Source organism: Nicotiana tomentosiformis, chromosome 3, assembly GCF_000390325.3.
Source record: "Nicotiana tomentosiformis chromosome 3, ASM39032v3, whole genome shotgun sequence".
Taxonomy (NCBI): domain Eukaryota; kingdom Viridiplantae; phylum Streptophyta; class Magnoliopsida; order Solanales; family Solanaceae; genus Nicotiana; species Nicotiana tomentosiformis.
Genome location: NC_090814.1, coordinates 19,924,965 through 19,938,939, shown reverse-complemented (window position 1 = coordinate 19,938,939; position 13,975 = coordinate 19,924,965). Strand labels below are relative to the sequence as shown.

Genomic DNA, 13,975 nt, shown 5'->3' with positions numbered 1-13,975 from the left:
CTACTTAGATTAAAAAATTGAAGGATGTGTAATTTATATATAATATGTGTATAATCGTGTATTGTTGGTATATCATCTATTTATATTAGTTATAAAAAGTAAACAATAAATCTGGCCGGATATTTATGTAAATATTCCATAAGATTTCGGTTTTTTAAGTTTATCCATGATATGACTTCTATTATAATAATTTTAAAAACTCTCTACTAATATTCAAAAATATCTTATCTTTTTATTATCTTTGAAGTAGAAAAAATTAAAGAGTTTTTTCTACTTCATTTGTTTACATTTAAAAAAAATCTCAGTCATACCAATTTTTTTTAAAAAAATATACTCTTTGTTACACTTAAAAATCGCTATAGAAACTATCAATTAGAAATCAATATCTCTCTTGTTGAGTTCGAAAAAAAAAACTCACATAATCTAATGATTCAAAACTAATATTCTTTAACGAAAAAAATATTATACCCTTGCAATATTGGCTTGACTGCCGCTAAATGAAGGGGTTTCAGCTTATACCCTTCAATTCCTAGAATGTGCTAAATTGAAATTAATGATAGCAATTGTATAGCCAAAGTTTTGTTATTTGTTTGATGTCCATTTAGACAAATTGACTCTTCAAACAAATATTCTTCAAAAAGAAAAGTAAAAAACAACTTTTTTTTAATATTGACTGATTTTTGTGATGTTTCTTTCTCCAGCATGTATGTTTACTTCATTATATATGTAAGTAAACTTTTATTCGACTTTTAAACTCTTTTTTGTTATTTGGATAAACATAGACGTGTACCCTATATATTACATTTATTTTAAAATAAATTCACTTTATCCAAATCTAGCTACAGTGATTTAAAGAGCTATAATTATATGATTTTAAATGTGAAAGAGTTTTATAGTTATATGGAGTAATTTTTTATTTATTTGCTAGAGACGAAGTAGTATTTAAATAATTAGAAAAGATAACAAAAGTTGCATATGATTATTAACCGAATTAAGTATGATAACATGATATTAAAAAAAAAAGATAAATTTTTATTTTTAATTTAAATTCGAATTTTAAAACTTTATCTATAAATTCAATATTATCTTTTAATTCAAATTCAGTATATATATATATATATATATATATATATATATATATATATATCTGACTAACATAGTCAAATATAGAATAAAGTTATCATATACTATTGACATTTATTAGCTTGCCACTTGGCTTAACCATAATGTTAATTATATATGATAACTTTATTCCTTTAATATATATATATAGATTAAACTCCAATTTCCCATGGTTCATTCCAACTCTATTAATCACTAGCTAAATACCCTTGGGTGCAAGCTATCTTAGACTCATGTCAACTTTGAAGGATTAATACACATAAAGTCACTCTATTTGTAATATAATTGCAGAAAAATCATCGTTTATTTTTTTTCAACTATAAAATCACTCAACTTTCACTTAATTTTCTAAAATATCATTCTTGCCAAAATCCAGTGAAGTTGACTGAAAATACACTATTTTAGAAGAAAAAAATATATCACTTTAAACCTAAAAAGCTCCATGACCTAAATAAATCACTCAGACCAGAAAAGCTACCCGTGAGATTAGAGAACTCATATCCTAACATGTGAGATTAAAAAGAACATATTTTGACCTATCATCCTTTCTATGGGTACTTTATTTATTTACTATCAATACACAGAGACCAATAGGACGTTCCTTTAACTTGTGGAAGTTAACTTATAGCAACAAGAAGCCCAATGAAACACACAAGTGGAGTCTGAGGAGGGTAACGCATACATTGAGAAGGTAGAGAGGTAGTTTCCGGTAGACCCTCGGATCAAGGAAAGATGAAAAAGTTAAAACTTATTAGCAAATTCTTACATTATTGAAAAGGAGGAGTCGAGCTAATTTTTGAAGATATGTTGAATTTGTGGAAGGAGGAACTTAATTTCTGAAAGAAAAAGCACGCATTCGTTGTCTATGCTTTCATCCAAAATGAGAGCTTAGACACTGACATTTATGAAAAAGATGGAGGAATAAGAGAATGGCTGAGACAGTTCACATGGACATCATCTGTATGTTGGTGTGAGAATAGAGCACTTCACATGGACATCATAGCCCGTAACATAATGCTCATACTTAAACATTTAGTGCTCAGTTCGGAGGTATTGAATTAGCCAACACAGTTTAGAGCGGAAAGACTCACCACTCAACTAAAGAGATTGCTGGAACTCCAGGTTGCACGGCTCCTGATAACTTTTTGCATAGGCCGATCAACATTGAGACTTGAGATGCATATGCGTGCTTATGTTTTAAGCTCCCTGAAAGTGAAACCTGGAAACCAATATGAGGAGAGTAATTATAGTCGAACTAGACGTGTATACGATTGGAAGGATCATCAAGCTCGTGGATATTCTATTACATAGACAATTTCGGGAGTAAGTTGAAGGTGTTTTCATGTAAGGCTTGGACTACTGCCGTCTCAACCATCACAAAGGCCCAATATGAGATAGGGGATGCAATTCCACCACTAATATCACCAATAACCTTCGTTTGTAAGTAGCTAGAGGAAACTATAAGTAATTCTGCTCGGCTTCCCCAACTTATGCTAGTTGTGGCCCAAGCCAGAGTCTAACAATCATATGCTTTCTCTGCAGACTCTGAGGAACCTCCACAAAGTTCCTGAATGTTAGACCTATTGGAATTGAAATAACAGAACACCATCGGGTTGAAGGCGTATTTATTTTAGTTACTTCAAAGAGGGGAAGTCTTCGGAGAGTGAGGAGGGATGTCACACCTTGAAAGATTGTTGCCTTGATTGATAAAAGGCGAGCACCTGACTGAAGATGTATTTTTCACATTCTACTGTAAATTGAAGTACATTAGCACAAGGCCTTCATTTTACTACAGTTGCAGCTTAGAGGTGAAAGTTCTCTCACGCTGACAATGAATGGACCAATTACTTGACCAAAAAGATACCATCAGTAAATTGCATCTTTCCAAGTACTTTTTAAGAAAACAAGATGATGATCATGTATAATCAATTTGTACGGTCAAGTCCTGTATCCCTAATTCATGGTATAAGTCATGCACATATTGCAAAATAGGCCGATCGTCAACTCCCTCCTTTACCTGTTCAACAATTAACCATAAAAGAGTGAGTTTTGGGAAGCCATCAAGTAGAGCAGCACTGTGTATCATAGAAATGACTTTATCAGCATAAAGCAGACAAGTCATGTGTATCTTATAAATGACATTATAGAAGCACAGGTATTACTGTTGCACACCATAAAGTCGGGTAATCACCTGCAATAAAATTGATCCAATAACATGACCAGGCACCAGTTCCCAAAAACGAGCTTGAGAAACTTCTGAAACATCTTCACGAGATGAAACCTAAGCACATTTGAAACAAAATATTAAAGATGTGCAGTTTGGAAATGATGCAGTATGCATAAGAGAATGGAACATTCTATACTCATAAACCAGGACCCCAAAGGTATTACACCATTGTTAAAACCAACAATCCTGCTACTCTACCCCCACACAGGGAACAATTTTTTCTTTTTTCCCAAGAGAGCTAGCACATCCAATAAAATTCATGAGAGCTAGTACATCCAATAAAATTCATCTGCGGGACAATATTGCCCCACAATGTAAATTTTCCGATTATATTTGAAACGTTTGCTTTCATTTCAAAGCATAACAGCCGCTGCCACCATACGCTTATAAACAACACTCTATCTCCACCCCTAGTTAGCTAATATCACCAAGTAACATATGTCAGTGGGAAAAAAAACATGATATCCATCTTTACTAGTGTTGTCAAGGGCTCTCACTTGAAGCACACTTAACCCATGAAGTAGGTACAGAACAGGTATGCCTTCACTTCGCTTGGACTATGGTGCGTCATCACCCATGAACTCTATCTTGAAAAGAGTGGTACTAAACAACAACACTTTACCTAAATGCAAATTTTTTCAGTTCTTTTGTAATTTGTCTATATAATCGTAGTTTGGGTTTATAGTTATTCTTTTTGAAGTACATACTCCTTTTGTCCTTTTTCTCATTTGCGCCTTTCTTCATTAAAGCATGCACTTTATTTATGGTTAAAGCCCTAGTAGACTTCAGCGTTTATTCGGTTTTCGCCTTCAATAATACTAATCTTTACCACCATCACTATAACCAGTCACCTCAGACATCACATCATTTCAACCTGGCCTAGTTTTACACTCCTAATGACCCCCATCATTACTATTGAATATGGTGAGCTCATAGGATTTGGCACAACTTTTATATTGAATTGAAATGGTTTGTGATAATTTTACCTGTCTCAAGCATTTGCTCAAGGCTGAAGACGGGATCCTTGGGGGTGCCATTTGGAGCAAGATGCCACCAGTAGCTCTGAAGAGTGGCATGACGAGGAAAAACACTGTAGCAGAAACTAGTCCCAAACATAAGACTTCAGCATTCTTCACTCTGAAGAAAGAAAAAACAAGAGGTAAGCCAGCAAACAACTTTGCTTCTTTATCAGGGCCATCTATGGCCATGAATATCAAGAAAAACAACTATTGTCGTGAAGCAAAGAAAATTTACCCAAGTGTCAACAGCCAGGAAGCCAGGATCAGACCTGCACTGATAAATAAAAGGGTATAGAAAAGCTTAAGATTTACGAACCCAGGACAGAGAATAAGATATTTGAGATATTGAGTAATTGATAAGATAGCATCTGAACCATGGATCCAGTTCATGTAATGAGCTATACAGGGTAATCGCTTACCTGCGAATTGAATCAGCCAGTACATGCAAGCAAACAGAGTGATAATTCATATCTTCAGCTTTTCTATAGACTGCAGGCAAAATAGCACATCAGGAATCTTCAACAAACCCAATGAAAAGAAAGTTTAAGTAGCTCAACTGGAAAAGGCTTCTTAAAATATTGAAACCCATATTGTATTTAGACACTCTAGATTCTGCTCAACCATAGGACAATTGAAACAAATGAATCTTAAAATTTCTCCCCAATAGGCTTGCTTATAACTGATATCACATTATTGTGAAACATAGACTGCTATTATCATTTTTGGAAAATTATAATTAAGATATTTCGGTAAATAGTGCACAAGTATTCTGGTGAATCTCTGCTTAGACTATTTTTTTCTTTATTTTGGAATGTACAAAAAATATTAAGACTCCTGTAGACTTTCTTTCTGCTGATGTAGACATCTTTAGTCAAAGAGGATTTGAAGCTTTACTCTTAAGCTAGCATTGTCTTTCGTCAAGGACTAACATCATTAAAAAGTTATCCCTGGGTTTTTATGTTAATCATAGATTGGTTAAATACTTCAAAGAGAGAACTTAGCTCTTAACTTATCCACTCCTCACAATGAGCATCGACCATGCTTAATTTCCAAAAGGAAAGGATAATCTATGATACATAAGAATATCTCTCTCTCTCTCTCTCTCACTCACTCACACACACTGGAGGAGGTGATCGCAAGCAGGAGGCTTACCAAGATTAATACGTGCATAGTTCCTGAAGAACCAAACACCAATGAGATTCACCAGCAAGTTTGTGACAGCAGAGACAATCAAGTAATGCCTGCATGCAGACGTCAATCAGGCACAGTATAACAATATTCACAACAACAATTTAAACAAAACCTTCAGAAAACAGCCAAAAGTCTGCCAAAACTCTACTTCTTCTATCCCCTTAACAAACCTTATGAGATCCCTAAAGCTTTTGCTAAGGAACTCCGTATGTACCAATCTACAGATTCTTTCTAAACTCTCTGATCTACAGCGTCGGATCCTAGAAATTAAAAATAAATGTATCCTACACTTCAACTGTGCTTTGCGCTTAAAGCCCCAATAGACCTAGAGCGCTTTTTAGAGCTTTTCGTCTTTGACAACACTATTGCCTAACATAACAGGATCACAAAATAATTTCTTCATCCAGAAACTTAATTACACCAATAGATTGAAGAAAAAAACATCACCAGCAAAGCATTACCATAGAACAACAAAAACTTCAGTTTTTTCACCAAAGCAACATAGATTGAAGGAAAAAATATAGCATTTTTTTCACAAAGCATCACAGAAACATATTATTACAAAGGCGTTGCTTGAAGATAAAAATCTCTCCATTTTGTGATAAAGCAGTTGGGCAAGTGGTCCTCTTGTGGCTATACTTTTGCAGCTTGACCATTATTTCTCTTCTTTCTAGATACATATGTTTCCCCGAAATCTTTAGACTGGCTACGACCCTTTTTGCGTGGTTGAGGATTTTTTTTCACGGAAGCTTAGCCTCGATGCATTTACTAATGCCTTATTAGTGAAAGTTTGCCACGAAAAAACCTGATTCGCCAAGATGACTGGCTGGGATGTTGCAGCACACTGCGTATGACCAAAATTGCTGAAAACAACAGGCTACTCAAGGTCTCATCATCACTTTCCTGACAATCACTATTCACACGAGATTCTCCAAAATCATCTCTGTGAGTATATCCTTCGTCGAATGGTCGCTGTGGTGGTGGTAGAGGTGGCATTGCATTAGTGGTGGTGGTGGTGGTAGTGATGTTGCTACAGCATTTGAAGCTCTGTTAGAACCCTCAACCACAGTTATCTTTAGAAGGGATCTAGAACCATCCCTAACAACATCAAGAAGATATAAATGGACATGATTATCTGTCTTTATGAATTGAGGAGCTACTTTCCCCTTATAGGCGCAGAACAAATCGTATAACTAATTGACACGTCGCTCGGCGAGCATTTCAAATGGCAACTTTCAATGACTCTTTCAACCAACCCTTTATAGGTAGCTTGCCTACTCAGTGCAATCGGTACTATCACCTTTGAACACCTAATCCAGTAATTTGGAGTCTCCATCCATTCACCCAAATAATCTCCACCCACTACTACAAAGTCTTCCATACCATCTAGAGTAAAGCTAATACAACAATAAATTATCTGTAATAAACTAAGAATGACTTCAACCTGATTAACCAACTGGATTGAGGCTAATCAAATAAGAAGACTAGGGCTAATAAAAGAATGGTTTGTAATAAACAAAGGGTCGATTACTTGGTACAATAAATCTGAAGAACCGGAAAATCAGATCCTCACAATTGCAAAGCAACAAGAGATTTTACAACTTACTAGATGAAAAAATCAAGGAATATATCTATTATAATTAATGACCAAGCAATTGCACTCAGAAAAATACTCTCCAATATCGGAAATTTGAGTAAAGCTTTCTGGAATAAAAACAGATATATCCGAGCAGGATGAAGGGGACGAATAGGAGCTATAGAGGCTTTTGGACAAGGAAGAAATGCAAATAGAACCACTGAATTTGAGCAATTTTACGACCCAAAACGAGCTGTGAGAGGAAAGAAATACAGCAATGGTGGAAGAAGGAAGTAGCAGTGAGGAGGAAGAAGCGACGGAGAAGCAAGGGACTTTTTTTCCATTTTTGGCAAATTATCAATAATTATATTTGGACCACCTTGTATTTTTTAGAACTTTGAGACTGCCTTTAACTTGTCCGTTTCATTACTTAATGTGATCAAACTAATTATCACTAATCCTAAAAGGGGTCTATATATTGTAGGCTTAAAACTAAGGGTCTAACTCCTCAATTGAATTTTGGTCAAAGGCCTTTTAATTAGAGGACTCAACTTATAAAACTAAAGGTTAATATTGCAATTATGTCCCTCGCTCATATTCTCTAAGAAGAAAGCATCTTGAGTTTAAGATTGAATATTAAATAACTACTTCAACCGTAAATCTTCTCTTTCTTCTTTTTTTTGATAACCGTGGTGTCCGGGTCAGCTTGCGCGCACCTCGACTAATTCCACTGGGTACCTGCCACCTCCCACCAGCAACAGGTACCAGGTAACTCTATCCACCGAGGCTTGGATAGATGGGAAGAAAACACCTAGTATTTGCCTCCGCTGGGATTTGAACCTGAGACCTCATGGTTCTCACCCACTTCATTGACCACTAGGCCACACCCTTGGGTGCACCAAATATCTTTTTTTATAAGGTCTATTCTAAAAAATATCATAGTAGGGAAAAATAAGCTAATGTCTGAAAAAGGCGAGTATCTCAGGATAGCTCATTCTACTTAATGAAAGATTCAGATAACCGCAAGCTTGATGAATCAAGTACAAAGCCTATCACTTATTGTCTAACAGATCAGTATCAAAGTTAACTACCATCCTCAATCAAACAACAATAGAACCTAATTGTCTGACAATTTTAGTGATTTTTGCATCAAAGGAGAACTCCAACTTATTTTCATTAATGAAGATAAAAGTTTAGTAATAAAAGAACATAAAATCAATCACATTTGTGAACTGACAAGAAACAAGAAACTTTTTACCAACACTTTTGGCGTACTTACTTGTGCTCAGATTCATCTTGTATAAATGCATGAAGGGCTTCCACAGCCAAGGAGAATGACAAGAACAATAGGAACAGCTGCCTACATAAGCAATACATGAGGAATATGCCATGTTAGCCCATATAAATGCAATCACACAGACGGCATCTAAAGACACAATCTAAAGAAGAAGCAAAATACACTTTTCTTGAGAATAAAGAAGAAGCAAGATACATTTGGAGATGGCAAACAAAATTTGCGTGCATTTCTTTCTCCCTATGGGTTGGGTGGGTGTGACAATACGACAAGTAACATGAACGGTATATTGCTCATGTGAGGTTTTACAAGTAGACAAATAGATTAACCTATTGGGATAGAATCCTATACAAAATATATATATAGATGTATACACACATGCTGACACACACACCACCTTTCATATGACAAATTTGATTTTAGTTAGAATTCAAAAAGTTAACAGTACTTTTACAATGATCATAGGGAAATACATTACAGTAGTCGCTGAAGAGTTAATTTTCTACGAAAACATAACAATTAAATTCTTAATATTTTTGAAATTCTACCCAATAAAATTGGGACAAGGGGAACAGTTAAAGCAATAAAGACACCTGCAAAACAAATATTTTTAGTGTGTCGATGCACATGGGGACAGCATGAACATGAGAAGGGTGGAGGCCTTCAAGTTAGGACGTGAATGCAGGGTGGTGACATTCTAGACGGAGGTTCTCAAATATATCTCTAGATCATAGGTTGATATAATACAGATAGGAAAAATAGGGAAAGATCTCCCTGCAATTGAATGAAGAAAACCAGGAAGAAATGAGTAGGATGGAAGAAAAGTGTATATGTTCATTTTCGTTTGTAAATATATGTTCATTTTTAAAAGCATACATCCTTAGGTTCATGTCTTTACACTATTTTCTTCTTGCAGGTCCTCTGCCCTACCCCTTTCTGTAACAAATTCTTTTCAAATAGTACTGTTACTTTTCCTTGTTCTCTAACCTCATACATTTAAAAAGTAAAATGTAAAAACATAAAGTTCTCCTTTACAAAGAAGTTGCATGATATTACCTAAAAACTACTTTTTTTTTCAAAGTGTACAATCAATACATTTTCAGAACAGGTACATGAAAAAAGTATGTGTTCAATTTCTTTAATAAGCATATGTTCATTAAATCATTTTTAGTATAGACATCCTTATTTCCAGTGGCGTAGCCACATTGAGTGAACACCCTTCATTGGAATATTATACTAAGTATATAAAAAAGTATACTATGTATATAGGTTAAGAATTACTGTTTATAAATATATATTAAACCTTTAACGCCCTTTGTACAATTTCTGACTTCGCCACTGCTTATTTCATGTCTTACACTATTTCTCCAAGCAGCTCCTCTTTCCCACCCCAAATTGCACTTAACGACTTTTGTATTTTTTGCTAATCTCTAACCTTTTTTATTTGCAAAACAAAAGTAAAGATAAACGCCTCTCATAAAAAGAGTTGCTTGATATTACCTGACAACTACTCCTGGGATCACTAATATGCTGACAACCCTTAAACTTCCAGAACAGGTTCATGTAGCAAACTGACACCAAGTTTACCAAAAAAACAATCCTCTATGCTTCTCCTGATTGAAAGATAGATCTCTTAATTGAGGACTCAATGGTGTAACTCTTTATATTTTTGATTGTTGAATGGTGTAACTCTTTATTTACAAGTAATATCCAAGTGATTTGCATGATTTTATTTAATAAAGAGTCTTTAACAGACATAGCTTCTTTGATATCCTACCCATGTAAATAGCAAAGCAATACAAGAATTGCAAAAATTATGCAATCCTGAGATAACTGGGTGTGAAAAGACTAAGACACTTTTAATGGAAGAAGTGGAAGTTAAATGCGTAAGAAATAATTATGATTGTGTCATGTACTTACAGCATTAGTGAAAGCAGACAAGACCTCGAGCCTTCTGTACCTGATGACAACAACAACAGAAAGGAACATTGAACTAGTTGGTCATAATTGTTCAAATGAAGGTGTTAATTGTTAAGAAGAGATGGATCTTGTGCCTAACTCAACCCCAAAAGTTAGCTTGAGAAGCGGGGATTGCCCAAGACCATATAGGCAGACAACAACCCATTTCTTCCAGAAATATGGGACATTTAACACTCGCCCGCGTGCACAGAACTGGACATCTGAAGCGTGGACAACATAATATGGGGGTTCAACATTAGGTAAATAAAGAATATTAGTGGGTCTGGCACTAAGACCATGTTAAGAAATGCACCTTTAGATTTAACTCAATCCCAAAATCTTTTTTTTTTTTTTTGATTTGCAACTCAATCCCAAAATCTAGCTCAAGATTAAAGATTGACCAAGACCTAAGTTGCTCGGACTTGGGTGCGGGTGTCCGATACGGGTGCGAATCTAGAGGTCAAATCCTTCATGATCTAAATTTAAAGATTCGGGGGTACGGATCCAGGTACGGGTGCGGGTATTCGGTTAAAAATAATTCAATTATTTAAAAATAGAATTATAAAAATATGTCTAAATTATGAGACATTATGTGGAAAACTTACAAGGTATTCCGAGAAGGAGAAAATATTGAACAAGAGTAGAATTTTAGGAGATAAAAGAAAAAGGACTGACATAGAAATTTATATATACAAGGTATTCCATTTTCTTCCATATCACCCTATCTTTTGATTTATTTTCAAAAATCATTGTATCTGTCCCAAATTTCTCCGTTGATTTTGGTGAAAGTACCCGAAATCGGTTGACCAGATCCGACACGGATCCCACACCCATACTTACCCACACCCACGTCGTGTCGACACGGGTGCGGCACTGAAAGTAAAGAGTCCGAGCAACTTAACCCAAGACCATATAAGGAGACAACAACTCGTTTCCTCCACCAATGTGGGACATATAACAGAATGGACTTATTATGAGTTGGAGTGCCAGATAAACTGTTAGCAATTTTCTTAATTGCAAATGTTAGACAAGCTGCAGAGATATTCTTAACTGGCTTTCTAAGAATTCTAATTGCCTTTCTAAGTTTGTCAAAAGCTATTGAAGTCAAGACCTGATAAAAACAGAGGTCTCCTTTTGCCTTTTCTATTTTAGTTTTCCTTTGTCTAATACTTCAATGACCATCCTAAGTTGCTTTTCCTTTGATAACCACCAAAACTCCTTTAACATATTTACCCGCTAAATATTTCCCATCATGTAAGAAATGTTTGTATCTACTCATTTAACCAACTGCACTGACAAGTCACCAAACTTCAATAACGAGCACGTGAAAAGGATTAACACACAGCTGGGGAAAAATAAGGCTTAACAAACAAAGAATTTCATATGATGATAAAGTTTAACTCTCACCCATAAGTGTAAACACGGTCGGGCTTTTCTCTAGAAACGGCCATTGCAAACAATGAAAATGTCAAAAGGCCACAACCAAAGGTCAAATGAAATGCATCTGACACCAACCCTGAAATTACACCAAAATCAAACAAAATTCTACAAAAGATACTAAGCAAGAAATGACTAAGTGGGAAACCAAAGATTCATAGACTGATAAAAATAGGATACTAGATATCATTAGCTATTATTTTCCTTTTTGTTTTATCTTTTTCTTTGATTGTGGTTGGGTGCAATAGGGGAAAGTGGAAGGGAGGTCTACAGTGGGCTCCCCAGTCAATCCATGTTATAACTTCTTGTTGCTTCATTATAGTCACCAACTTCTTCTTTTTCTTTTTTTTTCTGGCGGATGGGAGGGATAGATTTGAGATTGCTCATAAGCAATTTCAGATTGCTTTTAAAGACTTAATAACTGTTGAGGACAGGGGCGGAGCTAAAGGGTAGCAAGGGGTTCAAAATTGAACTGCATGAATGGGGCAAAAAATGAATTTTATTGGTTATATATAAAACTGTTGAACCCCCTTGATATAAGTAAGATTTTAGTATAGTGACAAAGGGGATTTAAAAATTGTTTTAGATCACATGTTCAGATTGTAGGTATGATACTATTACTTTTTAAAATCCCCTTGTATGAATTCCTGGCTGCACTACTGATTGAGGAGGGACACCAAGAAAGGAGCAATCTCTAAGCTCAACCACAAGATGAATTTGAACAACATTGTGAAAATGATAACCTTTTTTATTGTCTTAAAGTTTTTGATTCTGCAAATGAATTGTTTTTAAGACACACACACACGAAGTTCAGATTTCAACACATTCAGTAGATTATCTAAACATCTACAAGTGACAAAAAGACTAAAACTTGCATACCTACTTGGCCAGAGAGAAGGCCAATACACAACTCCGCAGTAGAATAAGCTACATTTAGCGAAATCAACATAAATAACCTCCTCATCTGCTTATTCCCAGACATCACGCCTCGCAAAACCGATGATGCAGATGTAGAAACCCTAAATTTCACATCCGAATCCTGCAACTTGCCAAATGCATCTTGTGGATAGATATTCGGCGGTATATCAATGCTTGAAACAGTCCGAGTGAGCAAAGGCTTTGCGGAATCGTTCGTTAATATGGAAACCGGCGTGTGAGGCTCAGCCGATTGCTGAAACGAACTCTGCCGTGAAAATGCGAATCTCCGATCGCTGCCGTCGAAATCAAAATCGCCGCTCCACGGTTGTCTAGGAGAGTCGGATTCTAATTTCCGGTAATGAAACGACGGCGTATGACTCTGATTCATGTTTGAATCCTTTGGAATGGAACTCTACTATTGCAAATGGAAAATACTAGAACTCCGAGCTGTATCCATATTCATAGAAAATTTGATGAATTATTCTGCAAAGCTCTAATTCTTCAAAGAGATACAAACTGTGATGAAGATCTGTGATCTAGTAGAGTGAGTACTGGGGAGGAAGGAGAATAGTAGGGTTTATGATTAAGGAAATGATGGGGGGAAGGAAGAAGATGGTCAAATGACATGATATAGGCAAAGTAAACGTCGATGCCGGAGGAAACTGTGAATAATCTTTCCAAAAAATACTTTTTAGGTTTAATTAGAAAAAAAGACAATATCAACTTTCAATTTACAATTTAAAAGAGAATTGAATTTGAATATATATTATAAAATGATTTAATAAAATTACTATTTTTATATAAATAAAATAGGAAATAGTAAAAATATATATTAAATATTTTAACCAATATAAAATATAATTATATCAAAGTAATAATATTACAAATGTTTGCGAGATGACAAGCATTATTGGTTAATTATATCAAAATAATAATATTAAATATCTATAATTACTTCTTATTTATATGATTAAATATATCAAAATTCATCATTCCATATAAATTACTAGATATCAACAAAAAGAAGTGAACAGGAATATGAGAACCAGAATATAAGTACATTAAAAAAATAAAATAAAAAACAGAGATGGTAGAAATTTAAAAAAATGAAAAAAGTTAAATTAATGAAAGATAATTTAGGAAATATAAATTTGGGGGAGGATAGTCCAGAAAAATTTATTTTCAGCGGTTGCTTTTGCTTCTTAGAAGAATTTGTAATATTTACTCAAGTC

At 34.8% G+C, this 13,975-nt stretch overlaps 1 protein-coding gene across 2 annotated transcripts; it reads right to left on the bottom strand.

Annotated features, from left to right (window-relative positions):
- Positions 1-2,844: 2,844 nt before the first annotated feature.
- LOC104110909 (metal tolerance protein C2) lies at positions 2,845-13,397 on the bottom strand. 2 transcript variants are annotated; one of them, XM_009620472.4, is made up of 10 exons: positions 12,705-13,396; positions 11,796-11,904; positions 10,350-10,389; positions 8,415-8,491; positions 5,521-5,609; positions 4,788-4,857; positions 4,604-4,642; positions 4,336-4,486; positions 3,314-3,403; positions 2,845-3,139 (listed from the first exon to the last, which is right to left on the bottom strand). In XM_009620472.4, the coding sequence occupies exons 1-10, from the start codon at positions 13,129-13,131 to the stop codon at positions 3,038-3,040; spliced, it is 1,194 nt and encodes a 397-aa protein (XP_009618767.1). In that variant the 5' UTR covers positions 13,132-13,396; the 3' UTR covers positions 2,845-3,037. The 2 variants fall into 2 exon arrangements, with proteins under 2 accessions (XP_009618767.1, XP_009618769.1); XM_009620474.4 differs by lacking the exon at positions 10,350-10,389 and having other exon boundaries at positions 8,415-8,495; positions 12,705-13,397.
- Between the last annotated feature and the right edge of the window lie 578 nt (positions 13,398-13,975).

Coding starts and splice junctions, on each gene's coding strand:
- LOC104110909 (XM_009620472.4), bottom strand. CDS start 13,131: ATGAATCAGAGTCATACGCCGTCGTTTCATTACCGGAAATTAGAATCC. Junction 11,905..12,704: donor CCTTCTCTCTGGCCAAGTAG/GTATGCAAGTTT, acceptor GTGTAATTTCAG/GGTTGGTGTCAGATGCATTT. Junction 3,140..3,313: donor TTGGATCAATTTTATTGCAG/GTGATTACCCGA, acceptor ATTGTTGAACAG/GTAAAGGAGGGAGTTGACGA.